Here is a 26,787-nt window from a genome sequence, read left to right on the forward strand (position 1 = left end):
CCATTTGTTCATTTGTTTTGCTTCTTAAATTCCACCTGTGACTGAAATCATATGGTATTTGTCTTTCTTTGACTGACTTATTTCACTTAGCATTATACCCTCTAGATCCATCTATGTTGTTGAAAATGGCAAGATTTCATTCTTTTTTATGGCTGAGTAATATTCATATGTGTGTGTATGCGTGTGTGTGTGTGTGTGTGTGTGTGTCTGTGTATATATCACATCTTCTTTACGCATTCATCTATTGATGGACACTTGGATTGCTTCCATAACTGGCTATTGCAAATAATGCTGCAATATAATAGGGGTGCATATATCTTTTCAAATTAATGTCTTCATATTCTTTGAGTAAATACCTAGTAGTGGAATTACTGGATCATATGATAATTCTATTTTTAATTTTTTGAGGAAACTATACTGTGGAAATCATTCGTATCTATAAATTCTGGAGAGAAAAGTTTATTATTTTTATTATTTTACTTCAATACTAGAAGACATTGTTTTCCTTTTCAATTCAAGCATGATACATATCTAAGAATACAAGTGTATTTTAACATTGTTTTACTTTATAACCATAAAAATATACCAATCCATTTCCACCTAAGCACAGAGGATAAATCAGGTCCAAGTGAAATGCTAGAATTACTCCAGGAAAGTCATCCCCAACTGGGATGCCAAGTGGGACTTAAGGTTCATGATAGATCTGGAGTTTCCAAAAATCCTAAGGGTAAACAAAATTCAGGCTTTGGAGTCAGCCAGGCGTGTGATTAATCATAGTTTGGATATATTATAGTTAGGTGAATTTGGGCAGGTAACTTAATTTTTTAAAACAACTTTGTTGAAATTATAAAATATATTTTACATATCTCAAATGTACAGTGTGATGATTTTTAGTAAATGTGTATAGTTGTGCAACCATCACCAAAATCTAGTTTTAGAACATTTTCATTTCCCTATAAAGTTCTCTCATGCCTATTCTCAGCCAAACCTAGATCCCAGCCCCAGCCATCACTGATCCACTTCCTGTATCTACAAGTTTGCTTTTTCGAGAAATTTAATATAAATGGAATTATACAATATGTAGTTTTTTGCATCTGGCATAATGTTTGTTAGGGTCATCCATGTTTATAGTATGTATTGTTTTCTTTTTATTGCTCGATACTATTGTATTGTATGCATATACCACATAGTTTACTCATTCACAAATTGATGGACATTAGAATTGTTTAACGTTTTGCCTGTTATAAGTAATGCTGCTATGAACATTTGTGTACGAGTCTGTGGAAATATGTTTTCATTCCTCTTGGGCATATACTTAGGAGTGGAATCGCTGGGTATGCTAATTTTATGTTTAAATTTTTTCAAAAACTACCAAATTGTTTTCCAAAGTGGCTGCACCATTGTACCTTCCCACCAGCAATGGAGGGCTCCAGTTTCTCCACATCCAACATGTGTTATTTTCTGTCTTTTTGATCACAGATATTCTAGTGTGGGTATGATACGGTATCTCATTATAGTTTGGTTTTTTTTACACTTGCATATTTTCCTCACTGTAATGCCTCCAACTACCACGTTCCCCTCAGTATTGGTGGGTCCTCCCATAGTATTCTGGGAGTGAGCAGAGATAGCAAGAGGAGTGGAGGTAGAAGAGGCAGGGAAGAGTAAGAGAGACGGGAAGGACACTGTGGAGTGACTGCTGGCCCACCAGGCAGCTGGCTGGGCCCCCAAACCTGACCTCAGCATGGGAATATTATACTGGCAACAGTAAGCGGTTCTCCTTTTTCTCGGCAGCCTTCAGGGCATTGGTCTGCGCAGGTGCCCCTCCACGTTGCGCACCTCCATCTTGTCATCCGTTGAGATCAGGATCGCAGACTCCGACTCCTTGTACGTGGGACTCAGCCCTCCGGCAGTGGACCTTGCTCTCCTCCCTTGAGCCCTGATTGGCTCCCCTTTCTTCTAGTTTAGCTTTCGTCCTCCCCTTTCTCCTGAAGTTGTTCACTATCCAAAACATCAAAGCATTGACGAGGAAGGGGATGATCAGCATGATGATGGCCAGTTTCAGGTCTGAGTTTTCAGGAGACTCAATAGGGCCACCTTTTCCCACTGATGTGTGAGGAGGATGATGAAGACAACAGACTTTCAAAAAGTCTTGATCATGGTGTTAAAAAGCACACTGCCTTAGGCTCTGCACTGCAGAAGGTCTCCACGTTCATCAGAACAGGGACTCTCACTGCTGCCACTCTATCAAGACGCAGACGGACTTGCACGCCCATGTAGGTGAGCAGCATGCCCACAGTTGTGTCCCAAGAGGAAGCTGAAGTGAACAAGGATCCTCTTCAATGAGACCTGCTAGGTTTGCAAAGTGGATGGACAGCATAATTATGGCTTGTTTGGAAGTATCTAAAAACCGTATCTTCTTTCATGCTTTGGTTCTTTGGTTTGAGCTTCGATGTGCTGAAGGCCACTGCCCAGAGCAGCCCTGCAGATAGATGCTGAAACTGCGCAGGAGTGCAAGGCTTTCGCCTAGCAGCTCCCACTAACCAGCAGGACCGCCTGCCCTGCAGTCCCAGCTGTTCCTGGGGAGGCCCTGCATTGACTACCTGGCAGAGGGGCATCAAAGCCAGCCCACCTGTGGCCTTGCTGCCTGCAGGCCACCACTCTCATTATGGTTTTCATTTGTATTTCCTCAAGGATTAATGATGTTGAGCATCTTTCCATGTGCGTGTTAGCCATTCATAAAACTTCTTGGGTGAAATGTCCATTCAAATCTTTCACCCACTTTAAAATTAGATAATATGTCTTACTATTGTTGTTCTTAATGTATTCTGGATATAAGTCCTTTGTTGGATATATGATTTGCTAATATTTTCTCCTAGTCTATGGCTTCTTTTTTTTTCTGTTTCTTAATACATCAATAAAAAGTTTTAAATTTCTGATAAGTCCAGTTTATCATTTTTTTTTTTTTTTTTATGAATCATGATTTTGGTGTTGTAGCCAAGCAATCTTTGCTTACCTCAACATCAAAAGATTTTTCTTGTCCTTTCTTCCAGAATGTATAGAGTTTTAGCTCTTCTAAATTTAAATCTATGATCCATTTAATTTTTGTGTATAGTGTGAAATAAGGGTCAAAATTCTTCTTTTATCCTCCACATACAAGAATATCCAATTGTCCCAGCACTATTTGTTAAAAAACAAAAGATTACCCTTTGCCATTGAATTGTTTTAGCACACTCGTTGGAAATCAATTGGCCATAAATGTAAGAGTTTATTTCTGGGCTATTCTGTACCATTGATCTGTACGTCCATCCTTGTGCCAATACCACATTGTCTTAATTACCATAGCTTTATAACAAGTTTTGAAATCAGTGGAAGTCTGCCACTTTTGCTTTTCTTTTTCAAAATCGTTTTGGCTATTCTGATTCTTTTGCATTTCTGTATACATTTTAGGATCAAACTTGTCAATTTCTAAAATGAAAGAAAGTGTTGGGATTTTGATAGAGATTACATTTGAATTTATAGATTAATTTGGAGAGAACTGTCATCTTAACAATGGATGTTCAACCCACGAACACGGTATATTTACTTATCTAGATCTTCTTTGATTTCTCTCAACAATGTTTCAGTTTTTAGTGGATAGGCCTTGCATTTAATTTATTTGGAGTTTTCTGATGTTCGTGGAAATGGAATTGTTTTCTTAATTTCATTTTCAGATTGTTCACTAATGACATATGAAAATATATTGATTTCTGTTATGTAAGCTTCTATCCTACCACCTTGCTAACCTTAATTTTTTAAAGCCCCCATTTCTCATGTGTAAAATAGGGATATTTACCTAGTAAGATTTTTGTGTGGAATAATGTATGTAAAATCGCCACAGAAGGCTAGAAATGAAGTCTCCTTCCCCTCCCCCCACCAAAATAATTGCCTTAAAATGTATGATCACATTATTTTGAGGAAAGTGAAATGACCAGGTTGTGCCTGGTGTAGAAGGCAGGAGCCAGTTACCAATAGTACTGAATCTGAATTTGTGTAATCAAGGGGTTTGCTGCACTTTCATTAGTGTAGTGAATAGATATTTGTTGATACTTTCTATCATCTGCATGTATTGTTTCTATAATTGTAAGAAAACAAAAATTATAATTTCTTTAAAAGTAAAAAATAAAAGTATGAAATTTAATTTCATAGAGAGGAAAATTAAAAGGACACAGAAATGTTTGAGTTCAATTTGCTCAGACCAAATAAATATACCTCCAGGAGGAAAATGGCATAGTGTTAGGCACTGGGGCCACAAAAGGAAGATGTGTAGTTTGTGAATGAATGCACTGTTTAGCAGGCTGAGGTACCTTAACCACTACTGAAGCAGGTGCGGGGAAGACATATTTCCGAGGACTCCTGTCCGTTCTAATTTCTCAAACTTCCAACAATTATGGCAGATTTTAATCTATTTTATATGTTGAGGTTCCATGTAAGATTAAATTAGAATAAAGTCGCCTATGCCTTTATGACAGTGTAGAAACCACTGGTCTAAGAACAGAACAAAGTGAAAATTGAGAGGCAGCCTAGTATTATAATACTGGACTGAAGGGCTCATGATCCAGGTTTTATTCTAGTCCCTGTACATGTACAGCCATATGAAAGGCACAATTCTAGTTCTCACCTCTCAAAAATGATGGCATTTTTTCTAGACAAATTTTAATATCATCCAATATTTGTTGAGTGTGATAAGCACAAAAATGTTATTCACATACCCACGGTAAACTAATAGTGAAGAAAGAGAGTAAAGAACATCTTGAGGGTTATCCAGCAAAGTCTTCATAGATGTGACAACTGGGTTTAGAGCATGAGAAGAAGTCTCCTGATTGATGAAAAAGGTAAAGGCATTATAAATAGGAAGAACTATATATTTAAAGGTATTTAATTAATAACAAATAGCCACCACTGAATGGATACTTTATGCATTTTATCCTCACAACCACCCATGGAAGTACAGGATAGTATTCCTATGCATAGGCAAGGAGATGTCCAAAATCACAAAATTCTTGAGTGGCAGGGCCATATCTGAAACTCAGGTTGTCTGATTTCAAAGCTGAGACTCTGGGTTCAAAAAGTACATACACTGAAGAGGAGGGAAGCAATGTGCTGTTGGAAGAGAGGTGGTGAGCGAGGACGCTGAAAAGGTAGGCACCCACTCCTGCTCGCTTGACTAAGAGCAAATTGGGTAAAAAGGGGTTGGGCTGGAATTGGGAGACATCGAATATAAACGCATGATTTCATGTGTGTGTATCCATCCCCGCTCTGCTCATTAAAAAGGCCTAAAAGCTATGATACACCAAGCCATGTTCATTGGTCGTCAGCGGGGAAGTCCAGGTTTACTTCCCATGCCCTCCGCCCTCCCGGCTGTCTCTCCTCGCTACATTCCACTGCCATCTCGCAACAGATCCAGGGTCTTTCTCCTGCCTGCACCTTCTGCAGACCGGTAAGCGACCCCCTCAACTCCTGCGACGCCTTTGGCCGGCGCATCCGCCAGACCTGCCGCCATTACGGCCGGGAGAAGATCCAGGAACTAAAAGCGGTGAGGAAGAACCTGGGTGGGCGGTAACCCGTACGCCTGAGCTAGAACAGAAGCTGAAGCCAGAGTTGTAGGCGGGGCCTCAGTTGTAGGCTCCATCTCTTATTGGAGCGTACTGCTGCCAGTCTCGGCCCCCTCCCTCCCACCTCCACCGCTTCCGTGCAGGCTGTGTCTTAAATGGCGGGTGGGGCCGGGCAGTGACTTCCGGTTGGGGGAAGAAAGTTGGGCTGAAGGAGGGGCTGTGAAAGAGGAGGAGGAAGAGGAAAGGGCCGGGCAGCAGGGGCTGTAGGTCGTTCGGCGGCGGCGGCTCTCTTCCGGGCGGACGATGGACAGCCAGGGCAGGAAGGTGGTGGTGTGCGACAACGGCACCGGGGTAAGAACCCGGCGGAGAAGCCGTGGCCAACAGGCCCGGGCGGGGATGTGCTAGTGGCGCGCCGGCCCTCGGCGCCCAGGGTTGCACCCCTGGGCCCTCCGGCCGCCGGGGCCAGGGGCGCGGGGCAGCTCTTCCGGCCTCTGCGGGCGTGGGGAGCTAGCGGACAGAGTCCAGCCCTGGTGTCCCCGAGCCTGCCACCCCTGCGGCTCGGGGTCAGGGCGGCGGGCGAGGCCGACGCTGGACGGGGGATCCAGTCTGCTGCCCGGCAGGGGCCGGCTCCGCGCCCGAGCGGGGACAGTTTGGCTAAAGGACTGGAGGGGTAAAAAGGCTGGGTAGGTTTGTTCGTTGAGGGTTCCATTCCCCAGGGTCGCTGGTGGTGTCGAAAGGAGAGAGAACCAAGAGGCCTTCCTCTTCCTGTATAGTGGAAGATACCGAACGGGAGGCAGGAAACGGGTTTAAAGAAAAAAAAAAAAAAAAAAAGGGGGAAGTGCTGTCATGCAATGAGCCGCAGCCCTTTCGCAGTTTTTGAGGGGCGGGGGGGGGGGGGGAGTTTAGCAGAGCATCATTTACTTTTTGCTCTGCATACTGGGAATTTGGCCCCGGTGCAGCCCCACAGAGACAGTATGTTCCATTGATATTGGGAGATCTAGGACCTTTCAAGGCCCAAGTGTTAATTTTGGACCTTAGAGGAAGTTGATGAGTTTTGGTATTCCCCCCGCCTTCATTTTTTTCCTTAGGTGCAGAACACAGATCATATTAGATGTTAGATTAGATTCTAAAAGGGAAGTGATTATAAAAATCTGGCTAAAACACTGATTTAGAAATCACTTGAAAGTTGTTACTTTCAACCCCCCACCCAAAATAAAACTTAGGGCAGCACATTAGAAGACAGAAATGTTACTTATTCGGGATGAGATCGATAGTGATCATTTCCCCCTACATTACGGTGATTTCTAACCATTTTGGAGTTGCAGTATCTTGTAACTTTCCTCCTCTTTTGCATGAATGTGACATGTGAATTTAAAAAATAGGCTTCCACTTACGGAATGAGTAAATCACAGGGATGACAGGTGCTGCATAGGGATTATAGTCATTGGTATTGTGATAGCATTATATGGTGATAGATGGTAGCTACACTTGTGGTGAGTGTAGCATAACATACAGAGTTGCCAAATCACTGTGTGTACCCTGAAAAAAAAAAAAGATTTTACTTGAAATTATTTTAGAAACTGGATTGTCGAGAGGAAAAAAGGAGCTGATATTTACTGAGGTAATACTGCCCGTACTGTGCTACGGACTTTTACAAGCAATAATTATACTAGTTTTATATGAACTAAGTTGAAAACACGAAAGTAAGAAGAGGTCTTATATGAGACATCCATACAAAATGGCATGCTTAAAAAAAAGATCCACTGCTATGGAAACATGTCTAAGACTTATTGGTTAAGTTTTTAAAAAGTTTTAGAATGATCCCGTTTGTGTGAGTGTTCTTTATTAAATACGTTTATGTAAGACCACAAACTTGTACGTGAAAGTTTTAGAGGGAAAGGTATGTTTGTTACCTGTGAGACTGGGGATAAGTATGTATTACTTTTACAGTTGAAGGTGCTTTTAAAAAATATAGTAACCTGATTCTCCCTGTAGTCTCAAATTGACCTCTAACTAAACTTAAAGCTTCAAAGATTGAATTTAAAATATTTTGCTTTGTAAATACGCCTGATATTCTCTTTAGAAATCATGGGGCACCTGGGTGGCTCAGTCAGTTGAGCATCCAACTTCGGCTCAGGTCATGATCTCACAGTACCTGGGTTCGAGCCCCGCGTCAGGCTCTGTGCTGACAGCTTGGAGCCTGGCGACTGCTTCAGATTCTGTGTCTCCTTCTCTTTCTGCCCCTCCCTTGATTGTGCTCTGTCTGTCTCCATCTCTCAAAAATGAATAAACATTAAAAAAAATTTTTTTTTAGAAATCAGAGACAGTTGTATTTAAATGGATTCCTCCTCTTTGAAGGGTAACCAACCCTGTGTTTTGTAGTGTATGAGTTTTTTGATATTCAATTAGAATAGAAATGTTAGCCATGAATTCATTTATGTTACTATTTTATTGGTTTACCTTTGATAGAAAGCTGATTGTATGTTATATTGATTAGTCTTATGGCTAATCCATAATTTAAGAATCTTGTGCCTTAAAACAAAAGATCAATTACTATGACATAAAGGAAAAATGTAGTTAATTTGAACAAAAATTTATGTACTGGTGTTATATTTCTAGTTATTTTAATTTTTTTTCCAGATTTTCTATAGAGATGATTGTCTTCAAGTGAAGAAACAGTTCTGATGTGATATGTAGCGAGGAATGCTGTGAGATTTCTGAAAATTTAGAGGATCCTAAATTTTTTTTTTAATGTTTATTTATTTTTGAAGGAGAAGAGAGACAGAGCATGAGCTGGGGAAGGGCAGAGAGAGAGGGAGACAGAGAATCCAAAGCAGGCTCCCAGCTCCCAGCTGTCAGCATAGAGCCCGACATGGGGCTCAAACTCACGGACTGTGAGATCATGACCTGAGCTGGAGTTGGACGCTTAACCGACTGAGACATCCAGGCGCCCCATAGAGGATTCTAAATATAGAAATTCTAGATTTCTTACTGCTTATACTTGATAGCCATCTTGATTTTGTTTAGGTACCTGAAGCTATAGTGAGTTATCTACAATTAAATATTACAGAAGGTATTCATATGTGAGTAGTTGTTTTCCGAAAGCAACTTGCCTCTTACACATTTTAGGTTTTAAACTTAGGCTATTTGAGAAGTTGATGATTTTTTTTTAACCCCTCTGTCAGGCCCTAATTTGAATGCTCTAAGAGTGGGTGAGTTCTTATGATCACGTGCCAGATTTGGTCCTGCCTCTCTTCCTCACTAGCTCCCAACTATACCAGGGTCTCCCTCATTAGGGTAGCCCAGAGGAGGAAAACTCATCTGATTCCAATAATTTATGCATTCCATCTTCATAACCATTCAAACCTAACACAGAGTTAGCTCCCTCTAAATAGAGCTACTGAAAATGGCCAGATAGGTGAAAGTCTGGAGATCTGCTTAGGTTTAGCTGTCTTTCAAGAGTTGGACCAGATCCCTGATGTGTATTGTTACCAAAGTTGGGTGATTTTATCAGCACTGAGATAGCTCACTGACCAGGAAGACTTCTGTGGCTACTGTGTGACTGGTACAATTTTTAGGGTCTAGTGATGCGAAGTAGCTTATAGTGCTAGAATAATTATACTTTCGTTTATAATTCTCAGCTTTGTTGTTGTTTATGACCTGCTTCATCAGATTTATGCTAATTTATATGTTGAATTTAGGAGTACTTGAAGTGTGAACAAACCAAAAACAAATTTGGCTTCGCTCTGCAAAATGCTTTGGAATAGAATAAGTATTTTGGTGGTTTAAGATCAGAATAGTCACTAGGTAATTAAATTAATGATTATGTCAACACCATCAAACTAAATTAATAAAGGAAAAATACAAATTAAATAAGCCCAAGTGAGGCTTTGTAAATCCCAGTTTATTATTTGAGGGGATAAAGGTACTTTTAGAGCAAATGTAGATGGATTTTTTTGTTTTAATTTTTGCTTGAAAGAACATTATACTGTTCATGTTCTTACCATTTGATGACTCAGTGGCAAGTAAGGGAGCCAGTTCAAACCACAGTGCTATGAAGAGGAAACTATATATGGTAAAATCTATTTCTTAAACACACAATGAGAGAACTAAGTGCAAGTCTTAAAATGATTAGAGTAGGGGAGGTACTTCAAGGATTGAAAGGATACTAATTGAGTAGTTTAGAAAAGACTATTTTCTTTGCATTTTATTACATGAATTAGATTTTTTTTTTTTAAAAGTACTGACTTTTTGCAAGAAGGGAAATGCTGGATTGTCTGTTCACTTTATGTTATTAAGAAATAGATTATTTTAATTGAATTCTTGTTATCATAGCTATTAATGCTTTCACATTTGAAATAATGCAAAAGAGTGCAGCTATTGTCGTTTTGACTAAGTATCTAATACCCTGTAGGAGCGCTCTCGCTGGATTGCTATGGCAGCATCTGTTTCCAGTAAGCTGCTGCTTAAGCTGAATAAGTAATTTCATTAATAAGTGATTGATATCTTTGAATTAAAGCCAAATTTCCTTTTGTCTTGTAAAGCACAAATAAGTAGGTTTACAATTGGTTTTATAGTTTCAGAGGGTCTCAAATTTCAGGGAGGTCTTCTTATGTTAGTCACTTGGCAACTATTTTATCCCTTAAAATATGCTCAAAAAAGAATTTTAAGATATAAACCACCCCTCTGAACATTTATAATCAGTAAACATTGACTATTGTGATTATTTATGGATTTGCCATGTTGCATGTTCCTGAGTATGTGTAGCTCAGAATGAGAGGGGAGGCATGTCAACCTTCACAGCCTCCCCCCCCTGCACCAGGACTTGATTTATTTCCTATGCCAGGCTCATCCTCCCACCTCCAGTTTCTAATGATTTCTCTCTTAAATCATTTGTTTATGTTTAATATGCTGAAGATGACCCTTACAAATTTGTTGATTCTTTTTTCAGTCATTCTACAATTTCTTTAAAAACATAGATAAGTGAGCATTTTCAGCTACGTGAATGGACAGTTTTGGCCCATGCAGTGTCCTTATCTGTTCATTACTTTGAGGTAAACATAAGAATTTAGTATCTGCATAGTATTTACTTTCTATATTTGGAATATAAGGTAAATTATGACCAGTGCTGATACTGGGCTGATGCTCATGACAAATTTTACTTATATAGAAATTTGGGTATGGTTGGAATAATAATGACAAGAGATTCTCTGTCCTTCCATATCATTTCAGTTCATATCAAGTGAGCTGAATTTTGACTTAAGGACACAAGAGTTTAGGATTTAGAAGAGTGTGAGAGGTTTTATTTTTTTCCTCTTAATGTGAATGTACTTGAAAATATTAGATATTATTCATTTCCTCTGTGGCACTTGTCTTTCCAACTCCTGGGTCTCACTGATAAATATTTGAAAAGACATCTTGTAAAAATGGATTAGCAGTACTGAATTCCATTTAACACTCCTTTAGGGTAAGAATATATTGTAGTTCTTCACTGTCAACCACTGTTCAAGTGGAGAAGTAGGTATGAGCAAACAAGTAATCTGTTCCTTATGCCATCATATTGTACTACTGCCTTGAAAGATAATCCAATAAGTAGTTTTAGAAATGGGTATCTGTAACTGAAAAATTCCCCGGCCTTGGTGGCTCAGAGGTAAACTGACCAGGACTAGGTTTTGTGGGTTTGGAAGAAAATGTATATGAACAGTATGTTTTATGTAGATTCTAGAATGTAAATATGAACTGAGAGAGTAGGAATTCAGGTGGTATTTCAGACAGATTTTTTTCATAGCATTAATCTGCATAAGTCATGACTTTAACATATTTTAAAAGCTCTATTTATAAAAGTCTTACAATTCATTTGAAATTCTGGATGGCAGAATGTTCTTGGCTATTTATAATTAAATGTGGTTCATCAAAATTTCCAAGGTTGTTGTAAAGATCTTTGAAATAAGAAAATTCTGTATTTTGGGGAGTTAGTCAAAAGTCGGTAAGTTTAAGATTGTTGCTAACTTTTACCACCATCAAATAAAACTGTTCCTTGTAGATAGTAGCTTTCTGTCAAGGGGTAGGTTAAAAGTTTCTGTCAGCCTTTTTGTTATTGCTGTCATGTGTCACATTTGGATACTGTTTTTCTCCTTAATTCTCGGAGAATGTATGGTGCCTGGAGCCATGAACAATGCACTTTTTCTCAATATGAAACATATGCTCTGTATTAAAATAATCACACGGGGCACCTGGGTGGCTTAGTCAGCTAGGCATCCGACTCTTGATTTTGGTTCAGGTCATGATCTCATGGTTCATGCGATTGAGCCCTGCTTTGGGCTCTGTGCATGGAGCCTGCTTGGGATTCTGTCTCTCTCTACCTCTACCCCTCCCCTGCTTGCTCTCTCTCTCAAAATAAATAAATAAGCATTTAAAAAAAATAATCGCAGTATCATACTCGCAAAACAACAGCAAAACTTCTAGTTTTTATTGATCAATTAAATAGTATGCACTTAACTATATGCCAGACACTGTCCTAGGCACTTGGGATTCATCACTAGACACAAACATCCTTGCACATTGAATAGAGACTTGTTAAGGAAGAGAGTAGAGACTATGATTACATATCCTGTTCTGTAGCTTCCTCCTCTTGCCCTGAAGTTTTAATTGCATTTTCCTTGCAATGACTGCACTTAAAAGTAAGACTAAACAGACTATATTATTGGTATAAGAATTAAAAACCCTTGGTTTGGGGCGCCTGGGTGGCTCAGTCAGTTGAGCGTCTGACTCTGGATTTCGTCTCAGGTCATGATCCCAGGGTCGTGGGATTGAGCTCCGCATCAGGCTCCTCTCTCTCTCTCTCTCTCTCTCTCTCTCTCCCCCTCTCCCTCTCCCTCCCTCTCCTCCTCTGCCCCTCTCCTTGCTTGCACTCACTCTCTCTGAAATAAAAAACAAAACAACAAAAAACCTTGTTTCTATTTTCAGTTTTACTGTAGTTGTTAAATTTCCTAGTGTATCAGTTTCTTAAACATTATCAGAGTCAATGTTATGCCCTCATTGAAGGAGTACACTGTCTGAATATAAAATTATGTTACCTGGTATTACTAACCATCTAAATATGAAAATATAAATGGTAAAAAAAAATGCCTAATAGGGGCAGCTGGGTGGCCCAGTCGGTTAAGCGTCCGACTTCAGCTCAGGTCATGATCTCACAGTCTGTGAGTTCAAGCCCCGTGTCAGGCTCTGTGCTGACAGCTCAGAGCCTGGATCCTGTTTCGGATTCTGTCTCCCTCTCTCTCTGCCCCTCCCCTGCTTGTGCTCTGTCTCAAAAATAAATAAAAACATTTTAAAAAATGCCTAATAAATGTTTGTGTTAACGTGATGCTAGTCCAGATGCCATTTCCTCCCCCCGCTATTTCGATAAATTTGGCTTAAGGGAATTGCCAGAGATGAATGACAGCCTGCTTTAGAATTGAAGCTTTAGGGGGCACCTTGGTGGCTAGTCAGTTAAGCATCTGACTCTTGATTTCAGCTCAGGTCCTTGTCTCGTGGTTTGTGAGATTGAGCCCGGAACTGGGCTTTGTGCTGACAGTTATAGCCGGCTTAGGATTCTCTCTCTCCTTCTCTCTCTGTCCCCTCCCCCCTCACATTCTCTCTCTCAAAAAAAAAAAAAAAGAATTGAAGCTTTAGTTCTGTTCAGTTTCTAACGTTTCTCTTTTAAAAAATTCTTAGCATTTGTTGAGTGAATCTGTCCATTTCCCACTTGGTGACCACTGTGTGCTGAGGTCTCTTTGAGTCATTGGGCTCCACCATGAACTGCTCAGGTTAAGCTCCCTGCTTTCCTGAGACTTTCTCTGTACTGGGAGATTTAAGCACTAATTAAGCAGTTAACTGGCAAGTAAACATGAACTCTGGAAGTAGTCACTGCCATAAAGGAAATAAAAGGAGGATGATAGGTTGGGTGACTACTTTGGATAATTTGAAAGCACCAAAAGTTTAAAATATTGCATAAATGTAAAGTGGTATTTTTCAAATGCTTTTTTATTTTTATTCTTTATTTAAATAAATTTTTTTAATGTTTTGTTTATTTTTGAGAGAGTGTGGGGGAGGGGCAGAGAGAAGAAGGAGACACAGAATCTGAAGCAGACTCTGGGCTCTAAGCCATCAGCACAGAACCCAGATGCGGGGCTCGAACCCACAAACTGTGAGATCATGACCTTGAGCCAAAGTTGGATGCTTAAGTGACTAAGCCATCCAGGAGCCCCTCAGATGCTGTTTTTAAATGGACATAGTAAATACCTCGACACTAACCCACTTTTACTGTTCTCTTCCAGTTTGTGAAGTGTGGATATGCAGGCTCTAACTTTCCAGAACACATCTTCCCAGCTTTGGTTGGAAGACCTATTATCAGATCAACCACCAAAGTGGGAAACATTGAAATCAAGGTAATATTTGATTTATTGATAAATGAGGATCAAAACTTGTGAGGGGTTCTTTGAATTAAGTAGTTTTAAGATATGATGCCATGAAAAGCAAAGAGGGAGGACTGAATTACTTGTATTTTTAATTTATATCAACACTTGAAGAAAGGCACAAAAACTGAAATTAATTTCATCTGACTTTAAGTATGACTGATGCCATTACTCTCTGAATGGAGTAAACTCTTAGTAAGATTTCTATATTGATGTGAATATTATATTAGTGACTCAAAGTTCTGTTACGTATAATGTTTAAAAGAAATCAGCCTGATATTTTTATGTCTTTCAATTCCATATATTTTTCATTATATGTTAGTGTCTATTTGGGACCTAAGACTTTTCATGTTCTCATGGCCTGATCTTCCTACTTTTGAATATAGCTAGTCAGGAAAACATAGGATATCAATTTTATTGGTTCCTTTTTTCACTAATATAATAACTGACTTCCATAGTGTGCAGGAGGAAGCCCCGCAAGTCTTTATTTGGCCTTGCATTATTTATCTTCCCATGAGGAGAGAGGAAGGGAAAGTTGTCATTGCCTACTCACTGTACTTAACATGAGAGACTGGACATTAAGGATGATAAGACTTTTCTCTGTATTCAAGGGATTGGAAATCAAGTGGGAGTTACGATATTTAAAAAAAAAAAAAGAAAAGAAATAGAACAATCAAAAGGTCGTTCGTTGGTCACCAATTGACTTAAATTCTTCAGGTGGCCTAAGGGATCTGATTATAAACAATGCAGTCGAATTTAGGGGCCTGTTTACTGAGTGAATTGTGAACAAGGTAGCATTGTTGGTCCTATCTGGACAGTCTGGCAAAACTTCAGTTAGATTTTGAGTCATTTGAAATAGGAATTAGGATGTACCTCTTTGGGACATTTGTTTGAGATATCTAGGAAGGTGATAATAGCTAGTAGAGATTAGCTACTTGGTAGCTCTCTGCCCTTGTTACTAAAGAATTGAGTTACACAGTGAATAAAAATACAACTGAAACTTAGGTTCTATGTTAAATTCTTAAAGACTTAAAATAATGAATGATTCTGGCCCCTGTTTTGTTATTTTCGGAACATTCAACATGATAATGGTTTTTTTCAAGGTCTTTTGGGAAATTTAGGGGATACCTTATTCTCTTTTTGTGAGTGCCTTTCATTCTGATTGCATTTAATCTTAAATGAACGAGTTAAAATTTAACTGATAATAGTGATAAGGACAAACTTCTTTTAATGAAGTTGGAAGTCACACTTTTTATTCAGTATCAGGCTTTTAAAGAATGTCTTTTTTATATACTTTATGGATAATAACATTTTTGAGGTGTAAAGATACGTCATGTATAACCATTTTTATTCTCTAACATGGCAGAAATAATTACATATCTTTTCACTCCCACTTTCTTGCTTTTTAAGGCCAAGTGATAGAAATGAAACTAGCCCATATTCTACGACATTTTTGCTGAGGAATTCCCCAGTAGCATTTGCTTGTATGGTTTGTCATTCTGTGTTCTGTTGGCTCAGTTCTGTTCAATCTGCTCAGTCTTTTAAGTCTCTCAAGTTAATTTGTTCTTCCAGTAGAAAATAGTAAAAGAAATCTGTGTCAAATTTAACCGGACTACTAGCACTTGGTAAAAGCAGTCTAAACTCACCCTCTACCTACTCAGCTAGACCTTTTCTGTTATCATTTATTTTCCTTATTTAAGATTCTTAAATTCAGTAAAGAATTAAAGAAACTTGACTTTTTGGAATTCCTGTGCCTAGTGGATTGACTTATACTTTTTGTGTTTTGTTAGCTAAAATGTGGTGATAGACTAAAAACTGGAAACTTAAATTGTTTAATGAGTTAATTTTCATTCAGGAGTAATAACTGTCCATGTTACTTTGGCCCTAATTATTAACTCCGTAAAATATAGTACTGCATCTGACCTCTACCTAATTTGTCTCTATTGCTTGTTATGTTTAAAAATTTCAGTGAGGATTTTATTTAGGCCTTTTCTGACTCTTACTTCTACCTTCTCTTTCTTCACCTTTCTTGACCTGTTGAAGTAGAATAACAAAAAGATGGTAAGTGAGGTTACACACATGCTCTCTGTTTGTTTTCCACTTTTGCTTGATGGGACAGTAGTTGTTGTTTTGTGTCCCTGTAGTATTGGGGAGGGGGGTGATTCCATATTTTAATTTTAAGTACTTTGATTTTTAACCTTTTCCATTGCTTCAATTGGGTAGCAACTAATTAAGTCCTGTACTTTCCTGATTGCATACAATGGACCAAACCAGAACTAATTACTAACATAGTTTTGAATTGTTTTCCTTGTGTTTCTTGTAGATGAATGTTATAATTAAAATGGAATGTGGTGTGCATAATATTAGAAACCAAGTAGCTTTATTTAGGATATGTATGATCCAGAGAATTGGGATGAAGTTGTTACATTTGGATAAATCTATTTTATTGATCAATGTTAAATTGAACATTGCCTATCATAGTCTGTATATTTTTGCATTCCAGTTTGGTAGCACATATAGCATAGTATTTAATAAACTGGGCAAAATTTTAATAAGCAAATGAACTATAGATAGTAAAAGGGGAGGAAAAGAGATTGACTTGTTTCCTATACCATTTTTATTGATGAGCAGATTTTACAACATTACTTGAGAATAAATAAGAAAAATGTGAAAGTCTTGTAAGACTTTTCCATAAACAACAGATCTTCCCCCTAAATAAATACCATTGTGTGGCTCCTTTTTCTTTTGAACTCCAGATGGGCACATCGCAGACAATTCACTCTTTTAATATATATTTTTTGTGATAGTCCTGAAGTGCTTCAGTAGTAGGTATTTTCAGGTTTGTCTGTTTTTGATACTATTTGTGAGCAGCTTTGACAGAGACTTTGGTTCTAAAGTGTGTTCACTGTTTTCCAATTTGAGGTGACATTGTTCAAAATAATTCTTGGCAAATACAAGCTACACTGCCTGCTTTTCATAAAATATAAATGCCTTTGAAACAGCATCTCTGACAGTTACTGTGATTTCTTATTCTTTCAGGTAGTAGGTGATAGTTTAGGCTTGAAGTCCAGTGATGAGATGGGTGGTAAAAATCTAAGGTTCTGAGGTATGAGGGCAAGTTACAAAGCTCTTGGCACTTGTAGTTTTTGGAAGTTGAAATGTTCTAGGGATGATTATATGTTTTAGGATATTTTTAATTAAAATTTTTAGATAGAGATGAATTTTAAATTAGGTGCTTGAACTACTCACAAATATGTGTACTAATTTAATCGGTTAACATCTGTTTTCCATTTTAACTGTCCCTCCTCTTTGTTCAGAGGGATGGTAAAATATTCAATGCCAGATGTTTCTTTCAGTTAATTCTTTATAGTATGTATGTTCTAGAAGTAGATAGATGAGGCTTTTATTTTGAGTTGGTGTTGGGTCAGACATATGTAAGTCCCTATTCCTGCATGGGAAAAAAAGTAAATATTCTGATGAAATCAGATCAGACTTATTCTAAATTTGTTGAACTATAATTGTGAATGTATAATGATTATATAAGCCATCTAATTAATTAATTAATTTTGTGCAACACGTAGAAAGATACATTCTAGAGGAAAGTAAGAAAATTGTGTATTATATTTGTTAATGGTCAATAGTAATGTATGTTCTTGTAGGTATAGATTTCCCCCTTAACATTTTATTAACAAGTATTTAGAATGTATAGCAAAGTTGAAAGAATTTATAGTGAAACCCATATGTATATACCCATCACCTAGATTCTGACATTAATATTTACTCTACTGACCTATCACATATTTATTCATCTCTCCATCAGTCTATCTCATTTTTTGATGTATTTCAAAGTATCCATGTACTTCTCCCTAAATAATTCAACATATGTGTGTCATTGACTAGAATTCACAGATACAGATTTTTAGTTTTGGGTTTTCCTATCAGATGATTTTAAACAGTTAATATTTAAGTTACGGTAAATTTGAGTTATGGTAAATTAACTTTATAAGAAATTAGTTGCAACAGAGAAGTTTTAGTGAACATTTCTAGCATCTGCTTTAACTTTGTTTTTCCTTTTTGTTGTTGCTTTCAGTGGATTTTCCAGAAATCTTTTTTCGAGACCTCACCTGTTTTTAATTATTATTTTCAAAAGTTTTAAACTCCTATATATTTAAACTTCATTTTGAGACATTTTATGTTAATTTTAATGTTTTTTTTCATTTCTTCATGTTTTAAACTTAAGGTATTGTAGCAAATAGTAGCTATTTCTGATTTTTGTTTTTTGTTGAATTCAGTATATGTAGAAATCAGGATTATTTAATATCTTGACTAGCTGATTTCTAAAATAAGCTTAAATTCTAGGACATTATTAGCTCTATTATACATACAAAATTTGACTTTTCAAATGTGGGTCATCTTAAGTGCATCTTAAGTGTGCTCTCATTGGAGACAAGACTTGTGAGTACTCCACTTCATGTGTGATCGCATAGTTTTCCAGTATTATACTTTAAGATTGAAAATGTTGCTCATGAGATGATTTTTAAAAATTGTTTCCCTGTGTCTTAATTTTTTTGTAGCTCTACAAATTTTCATTGATCTTGGTGAGGCATGTATAGAAACTCAAGTTCAATTCTAACTTAGGTATATGCAGGTAGAAATTTGTGAAATTTGCAAGTTATGTGGTGCATATCTGCATTATTACAGTATAATAAAGAATCATTTAATTTTAGCTTCTTTCATTATGCTTTATAGTCCATTAAAACGTATCATTTACCCTTACCATTTCGATATTTAGTACGAAGAACTGTGCTGCATGCATTGAGCATTTTTCTACAAGTCTTTTTTTCCCTGATGTGCTATTTCACATATCACAGGCCTTATTTTTTGAACATTTGAGCAAAAGAAACAGATGAAACCTCATACAAAACCCTCCAAAATATGAAAATGTGGGGTTTATTTGTGCTAATGCTCTCCTTTTGGAAACATATGTATTAAAGGTAAGGTCCATTTATTGATTTAAACCACGTTGTACATAAAAATTTATTATTCATGATTAAACTTTCCAAGGCATTGTTCTTGAAAGAAAAGATTTTTTAAACTTGTAGAATGAAGAACTTTATCTGAAAGTGCCAGAAAGATTAAAATTAATTATTCCCAAGTTTTCCAAAATACCGTGGGAATGTAGTTTTCTGAAGATATTTTATGCAAAAATTTGGACTAAAGCTTTGATATTATAATTTTCTAGGATCTTATGGTTGGTGATGAGGCAAGTGAATTACGCTCAATGTTAGAAGTTAACTACCCTATGGAAAATGGCATAGTACGAAATTGGGATGACATGAAACACCTGTGGGACTATACATTTGGACCCGAGAAACTTAACATAGATACCAGAAATTGTAAAATCTTACTCACAGAGCCTCCCATGAACCCAACAAAAAACAGAGAGAAGATTGTAGAGGTAAGTGTTTTTAGGTGGGATATGTACATATGTGTTTCTGTGATGTCATGTTAAAGCAAATGCTCTTTCTTTTCTCTTACCATTGTTGTTAAGGATAAAGGGAATGGGGAACCTGCCTGGGTGGCTCAGTCGGATGAATGTCCAACTTAGGCTCAGGTCATGATTTCACGGTTTGTGAGTTCAAGCCCCACATCAGGCTCTGCGCTTACAGCTCAGAGCCTGGAGCCTACTTCAGATTCTGTGTCTCCTCTCTCTGCCCCTCCCCCGCTTGCTCTCTGTTTCTCTCTCTCAAAAATAAACATTATAAAAAATCTTTTAAAAAATAAAGGATCAAGGGAATAAAAATAATTGTTTCCCCTCAGATCCTATTTATTGAGCACCTAACTAGTCATTATTTCTAAGTAGAATATATCAGTATACAAAACCCTGCTGCCATGGAACTTATATTCTGGCAGCGGACAACCCCCCCACCCAAAAGTGAGTTAATTGAATGGTTTGTTAGAAGATAATAGATGCTAAATGTGGGGAAGTCGTGGGAGATTACATTTTTCATAGGGTGTGGGAGTAGACCTCCCTGAAAAGGTGATATTAAAACAAAGAGTAAGGGGGTCAGCCAGGATGTGTGAGGGGAAAGCATTCCAGGCAAAGGAAGTAGCTAGTGTAAAGGTCTTAAAATGGGAATAAGCCTGGTATGTTAGAGAGTCAGCAAGGAAGCCAGTATGGGAGGGCAACAGGAGATGAGGTCAGAGAAGTAATGGAGCCAGATCATACAGGGCCTTGCAGGCCCTTAAAGGGAATCATTCTTTTACTCCAAGTGAAATGAAGGGCTGTTACACAGAAGGGACATGCTCAGATTTAGGTTTCTGTGGCTGCTAGGTTGTGAGTAGACCATAAGGAGGCAAGAGTGGAAGAGAGACCAGTTTGAAGGCTTTCAGTTATCTAGGCAGAAGATAATGATGGTTAGGATTAGGGTAATAGCAGTGGAAGTAATGACAAGTGGCCAGACTATGTATCTGTTTTGAAGGTAGGGCCAAAGCATGTTCTGATGCATTAAATAAATATGGGTAATAGAGAGGAGAGTCAGGGATCACTTCAAACTGAGTCTTGGCTTGGACACCTGGAGGATGACGTACCATCAACCAAGGTAGGAGAAGACGAAATAAGTAAAACAGGATTTGGGGGGAAGGATCGAGAGTTCAGTTTTGGACATGGTAGGCCCTCATTAGACATCCAGTCAAAAATGTCAGGTAGATAATTAGAGGTATCTCCCACTTTTCAAAAGTTCATGTTATGCCACTTTGCTTTTACCAAAGACCTACGCTAGTACCTGTTTTTGCTAACTGAACAAAGTCTGAAGATTTTCACTTCTGTGAAGAAGAGGAAAAAGCAAAAATTGGATTCAGCGTTGGTTTTGCAGCAAGCTGTTAGAGAGGCAGCGTGCACCCATAGCAGGAGAGTGGTGCTGCCATGCTGGTTCCCCGGGACCACACTCAGCATCTGAGCATCAAGGTGCCCTAGCTTTGAACTGTGTCAGTGAGCATCTGTGCTTTATCTCGTTTTATTTTGTGCATCCATTAGCAAGATGTGCCCTAAGCTATCAGAAGAGCCTAAAAGAAGTTATTTTTGACATCTGGGAGCACTCATAAATTAATTTCCATATAAATTAATGGTCATTGCTTCTTTGATTTACAACATTTCAGCTTCACCAAAGGTTTCATGGGATTACTCTACTTTCAGATAGGAGAAGTCTGTAAAAAAGATCAAGATCAGAAGAAAAGTCTGAGGCTAGACTAGAAACTTGGGAGTCATCAGGATATAGATAATCCATTCACCAGGGAAGAGAGATCAAACATTGGTGAGAAGGCTAAGGACTAAGGAGAGGGAAGCTAGTGAGAGCAGATTGAAGGGCTCTGAGGGAGCAGACACAGAGAGCAAGAAGTCTGCATCCTTCATAGTTCAGATAAGTAACTTTTCAAGGTTGTCTTCCATTATATTTGCTTATATATGAGGTAAAAACTGTCTTTGTTTTTTGTTATATACGAGGTAGAAACTTGCAATAATTATTTCTGTTTTAGGAGCTTTGCAGACACTCCTTACTGTAAATATTTTGTTTTGCTCCATGACCATGTTTAGGTGTTGGAAATTTTGGAAGGATTTCAAATGAGATTGTTGTGAGACAATATTTTTAAATTCTGGATAAAAATTTAAGTTTCATATTAAGTGTTTTAAAATGTTAAGATCCTGGTTTTAGTTAGGAAATCCATGTCATTTCCTTATGGCTTATAACTACTAATACTTTTGACGTATAAGTAGTGATGTGTCATTGGTATTTATTTTTAGCAGTGCATTGTAAAATCAGAGTAGAGGCATTTTTGCGTTAAACTGAAAGTTTCCTAAACATGGGAACCTCTTTAGGAAAGCAACACAATGTCAGAATTAAAACCAAGTTTTCATTCAAATCAGATGAAAAGTCAGGGAGATGATGTTATACCTGGATGCCTCTTCCACTAGCTAGCTATTTGACCAGGACACGTAGTTTTGGGGGTTTTTGTTTTGTTTTGTTTTTTGTTTTTTTTTAATCTGCAAGAATGACAGGGATTGGTCTCACTGTGCTGTAAGGTCTCACCTTAGTTTAGTATTCTTTTTTACTTGTGGGTGCAAATTTGGCTGTGACTGATAATGCCCTACTTTAATCTCATCCAGAAAGTTGATTTAGTACTAGAAATACTTTTTCACCATCTTACTGATAAGAACAAATTCTAACGGACTTTCAAGATGACAAATGCAAATACAACTTCACGCTTCCATTTTCTTCTCTGTGGAGGGAGAGTAAAGGATGATGGCATAGAATATGTTTAGAACATCTAGTTGCTTAATTGATGAATATGTGTTTCAGAGTTACAACGTTTAAATCCTCTGTAAGTCTCATTGTGACTTATAAAATTTCTGAGTATCTAGATTTTCAGAGTGGTAGTCAGCCATGCCAGTCAAGGAGTGGTCACTGTAGATGACAGAAGAAGTCCTGCAGCATGTTCCCAGCCCACCTGGACTACAGAGAATGAGCATGGTTGTGACCAGAGAGGGCACAAGGAAGCTCCTCCCTCCATCATAGCTCAGCTGAGAGCAGTGCCACAGCCAGGGCTCAAGCTGGGAAGGTGGGAGTGCCAGCTAGGCAGTTTCTGTATCTGCCAGCCTTCAGGAATTACTGCGTACAGTTTTGTCTTTCTGCCCTACTGTTTTCCTACCTTCCTTTTTTCTTCTTTTTTTCATTTTTTTAACTGCTGAAGGTAGAGCCACAATCTTGGCTCAGCTTAGGGGAGAGGAATCAGAGGGAGGGTCAGCAGTTAAGCAATTTCTGTAGTTTTTCCTTGAATTAAAAGGTATTTCCATGATGAATCACTGAATTCTACTCCTAAAACCAGTATTACACTGTATGTTAACTAACTAAAATCTAAATAAAAAATTTAAAAATAAAAGATATTTCCATTAAGGGACATCATTAAGAAAGGCTTGTTTAAATGCAGAAATCTTTCTTCCACTCTAATTATCCATTGACCAAAACACTCAAAAATCTTTGCTTTGGGGCACCTGGGTGGCTCAGTCCATTAAGCGCCTGACTCTTGATTTCAGCTCAGGGCATGATCTCGTGGTTTGTGGGCTCGAACCCTGTGTTAAAGGGGCTCAATGTGGGTGGACGTCGAGGGATTCTCTCTCCCTCTCTTTATGCCCCTCCCCCACCCACGCTCTTTCTTTCTCTCTCAAAATTAAAAAAAAAAAAAAATCTGCTTTGTAACACTTATGAAATGCTTGAGAACTCAGTATTTATCCAAAATCTGTTCCCATCATTGGAGCTCTGTGGTAGCTGAGGAGAATGGAGGACTCTTATAGGTCCCTTGATTCTGTCTTGGCAACTAATCCACTCTGTGACAATCAAGAAAGCATAAATATTTATTATGTAACTTCTAAATACCAGTATGTCTTTCTTTCTTTTTGCATTTTCAGGTAATGTTTGAAACTTACCAGTTTTCTGGTGTGTATGTAGCTATCCAGGCGGTTCTGACTTTGTATGCTCAAGGTAGGTGAAACTTAATTTTTAGAACAACAATTCAGACATTAAGTGCATTTTATGTCACAGGAATTTGATTTTATAATAAGTTTTGAATCCCAGAAAAGCACAGTATTATAGATTTATTCAAATATTTTCATAATTTCTAAAATTTGTCAAATAAAATCTCACATATATTTTTATTTTCTTCATTAAACAATGAAAGACCTAAGGTAAGAAGAGAACTTCTCAATTTTTAAGAAGTAGGAGGATCCCTCTTTTAGACTGTATTAAAATAACGTCTTTTTGTACAGTGGAAAACGAGCATGGGATTTGTCCTTAGAATTGGCAGAGTTAAAGAAAAAAAATACAGAGATCCAAAAAAGTTAGTAAAGATCACACCTGCCTTATACATGGTAGATGAAATACAAAGGAGAAGGTAGACATTTGGCAGTGTCTTCCAAACTTATATGTTTTCTTGGTGCTGCCGAAAGTAACTGCCTTCCTTTCTATTGAGAATAAAAATTGGCCATGTGGGGAGAGCTCTTTACATTCTGATGTTCTGATGGTCTTATGCAGAACTTATGGGGCTGTCAGATATGTGCCACACAGTCTCTTAGGTACTTGAAATGTAAAGATGCCCTCATAGAATATGGAATCTAATGGGGGAAAAGATATTGAAACAGATCATTTTGATTCAGCATGTCAGAGAAGGTTTCTGAAGGAAGGGACACATGAGCTAAGTCTCCAGCCTTAATAGTTAGCAGTGTATGTGTGACATAGTACTTAGAAAACTCTTTTTAATATCATGGAGCGCCATCCTATTTTATATATATTTAGTAAAAATCACCTTGTAAAAATACATACTGGCTTATTAAACCATCTTTAGTACTACATAGAGATTCTTAGAAAATACTTAGGGGAATTAAATTTTTAAAGAAGCTTTGTTCATTCACCAAGTGGACTGTACCTTGCACTCTGTTTAGTGCAGAGTATATAGCAGTGAGTAAGCTGGATGTGGTCTTCTTGACCTTTTTTTTTTTTTTTTTAACGTTTATCTATTTTTGAGAGACAGAGTGCAAGCAGGGGAGGGGCAGAGAGAGAGGGAGACAGAATCTGAAGCAGGCTTCAGGCTCCAAGCTGTCAGCACAGAGCCTGACGTGGGGCTCGAACTCACAGACTGTGAGATCATGACCTAAGCCAAAGTCGGATGCTCAACCTACTGAGCCGCCCAGGCGTCCCGGTCTTCTTGATCTTAAGATGATTACAGTCCAGCTGTGGATAATTTTTCCTTTGAGGAAGGAATTAAAAATTACTTGCTACTTTACAAGGAGCGTTTGTATCCAGGTAATTTTATTTCATTTTTAGAAAAATAAATTTTAGAAATTATTTTAGAAAATACCTTGGAAAAAGTAGATATTAAAAATTTTGAATCTAAGCTTCAAAACTGGTGATAATAGTTTCATTTAGGGGGTGAGGATGGGACAGTTCTGCTGAAATGAATTTTTGTTTGAACTATATTTGAATAAATACAATTGACCTTAATGGATTTTTCTAGCGATATTCATAAATTTATTTGCATCCAATGAGAAGATACCCTCACTTAATTCCTAATATTTAACCATTTTTGTTTAACTGTTGATTCCTTAGTTTGAGAAATGATGATCTAGTAATGAACAAAAGAACTCCAATAAAATTCTCCTTGAAGGTAGCTAGTGCTGTCAGTTACAAAAGCAAAGGTAGGAAGAAGCATTCAGCGCTGTGGAAGGGTTTTGAACAAGAGAAGTGACATGGTGGGTTAGGAAGCTATGTTTGACTACACGGCGCACACACAGGACTGAGGAGAATAAAGGGAATTAGGGGATCTGGAGGTTAGAATTGTCAGGAAAGGTGTAAATGAAAAGGTATGAACTAGATTGAACCTTAAAGAATCCATAGGAATTGAAGTGGAAGGAATGAGTAATCCAGTGAAAAAGAGGGGGGCACTGAAAATGGGTCAGATTATACAGGGAAAGGCTAGTGTGCAACCTGGTGGGAGTGGGAGAAAATAAGTAGAAGTTGCATGAGAAGGTCTGTTTGTAAAATATAATGTAAATCCCTGCTTTAGTTGATATTACTGGGAGTATTTTTGAATTAATGATGTGGATTCCTCTTTTTTTCAATGAGAAGTTTCTTGTTGAAAGGAATGCAGCATTAGAAGGTACTAAATGGCTTTTATGAACCTTTTTATGAAGATTTATGTCCACCATCAATCAAGGAGAGACATTATATGAGCCTCCAAAGGAGGTAGATTAAGTAAATGTATTCAAAGACAAATCATTATGATGAAATATTATAGTACATTCAAGTTTGTATTAAGAAAGAGGGATTGGGCACCTGGGCGGCTCAGTTGGTTAAGCATCTGACTCTTGATTTCAACTCGGGTCGTGATCTCATGGTTTGTGAGATCTGCGCTGACAGCATTGAGCCTGCTTGGGATTCTCTCTCTCTCTGTCTCTCTCTCCCTCTCTCTCCCTTCCCTGCTAGCTCTCTCTCACTCTCAAAATAAATAAAATAGACATTTTTTAAAAAAAGGAAGAGGGAGGGGTGCCTGGGTGGCTCAGTCGGTTGAGCGGCCGACTTCAGCTCAGGTCATGATCTTGCGGTCCGTGAGTTCGAGCCCCGCATCAGGCTCTGTGCTGACAGCTCAGAGCCTGGAGCCTGTTTCAGACTCTGTGTCTCCCTCTCTCTCTGACCCTCCCCCGTTCATGCTCTATCTCTCTCTGTCTCAAAAATAAATAAATGTAAAAAAAAAAAATTTTTTTTTTTTTTAAAAAAGGAAGAGGGAGAGGTTCCTGGGTGGCTCAGTCATTTGAGCCACCTTAATATTGGCTCAGGTCTGAGATTGAGCCGTGTCGGGCTCCACTGTGGGCATGGAGCCTGCCTAAGATTCTCTGTCTCCCTCTGCTTATTTGTGTGCCTGCATGTGTGTGCTTGCTCTCTCTCTCACTCTCAAAAAAAAAAAATGGAGAGAGCCTCTTCAGGGATATGAAATTGATAACATGATGGTTAAGAAAGTTATAGACATTGCATATTCTGTAGAGTTAAAAAAATTTTTTTTTTTTTTTTTTGGTTAAAAGCATTATTAGACTATTAACTACTAGAAAATTTGAATTAGAAAAAGTTATGTATTTTTTTCCTGCATTAAGGAAGGTAACCTTTGTAGTCATTCCTATCAATAGGAAATTTTATCAATAGGAA

The 26,787-nt window shown here is 37.9% G+C and overlaps 1 protein-coding gene, 1 long non-coding RNA gene and 1 pseudogene across 3 annotated transcripts in view; 1 reads left to right on the forward strand and 2 right to left on the reverse strand.

The window, feature by feature from the left end:
* Positions 1-1,402: 1,402 nt before the first annotated feature.
* Positions 1,403-3,306, reverse strand: LOC123581387 (annotated as a pseudogene).
* A 1,281-nt stretch (positions 3,307-4,587) lies between these two features.
* LOC123580872 lies at positions 4,588-5,684 on the reverse strand. The gene is made up of 2 exons (XR_006703509.1): positions 5,464-5,684; positions 4,588-4,855 (listed from the first exon to the last, which is right to left on the reverse strand). It is a non-coding gene; the product is annotated as an uncharacterized LOC123580872 (long non-coding RNA).
* A 10-nt stretch (positions 5,685-5,694) lies between these two features.
* The window catches only part of ACTR2 (actin related protein 2), a 38,220-nt gene continuing 17,127 nt past the window's right edge, over positions 5,695-26,787 (forward strand). The window contains exons 1-5 of one of the 2 annotated variants that reach the window (XM_045446258.1): positions 5,773-5,942; positions 13,907-14,017; positions 16,091-16,105; positions 19,287-19,502; positions 23,505-23,577. In XM_045446258.1, coding sequence (XP_045302214.1) covers positions 5,895-5,942; positions 13,907-14,017; positions 16,091-16,105; positions 19,287-19,502; positions 23,505-23,577 — 463 coding nt within the window. In that variant the 5' untranslated portion in view covers positions 5,773-5,894. Of the gene's footprint in view, positions 5,943-13,906; positions 14,018-16,090; positions 16,106-19,286; positions 19,503-23,504; positions 23,578-26,787 lie in introns of both variants that reach the window. The other variant, XM_045446259.1, reaches the window with a different exon arrangement.

The sequence above is a fragment of the Leopardus geoffroyi genome, chromosome A3 (assembly GCF_018350155.1).
Source record: "Leopardus geoffroyi isolate Oge1 chromosome A3, O.geoffroyi_Oge1_pat1.0, whole genome shotgun sequence".
Taxonomy (NCBI): Eukaryota; Metazoa; Chordata; class Mammalia; order Carnivora; family Felidae; genus Leopardus; species Leopardus geoffroyi.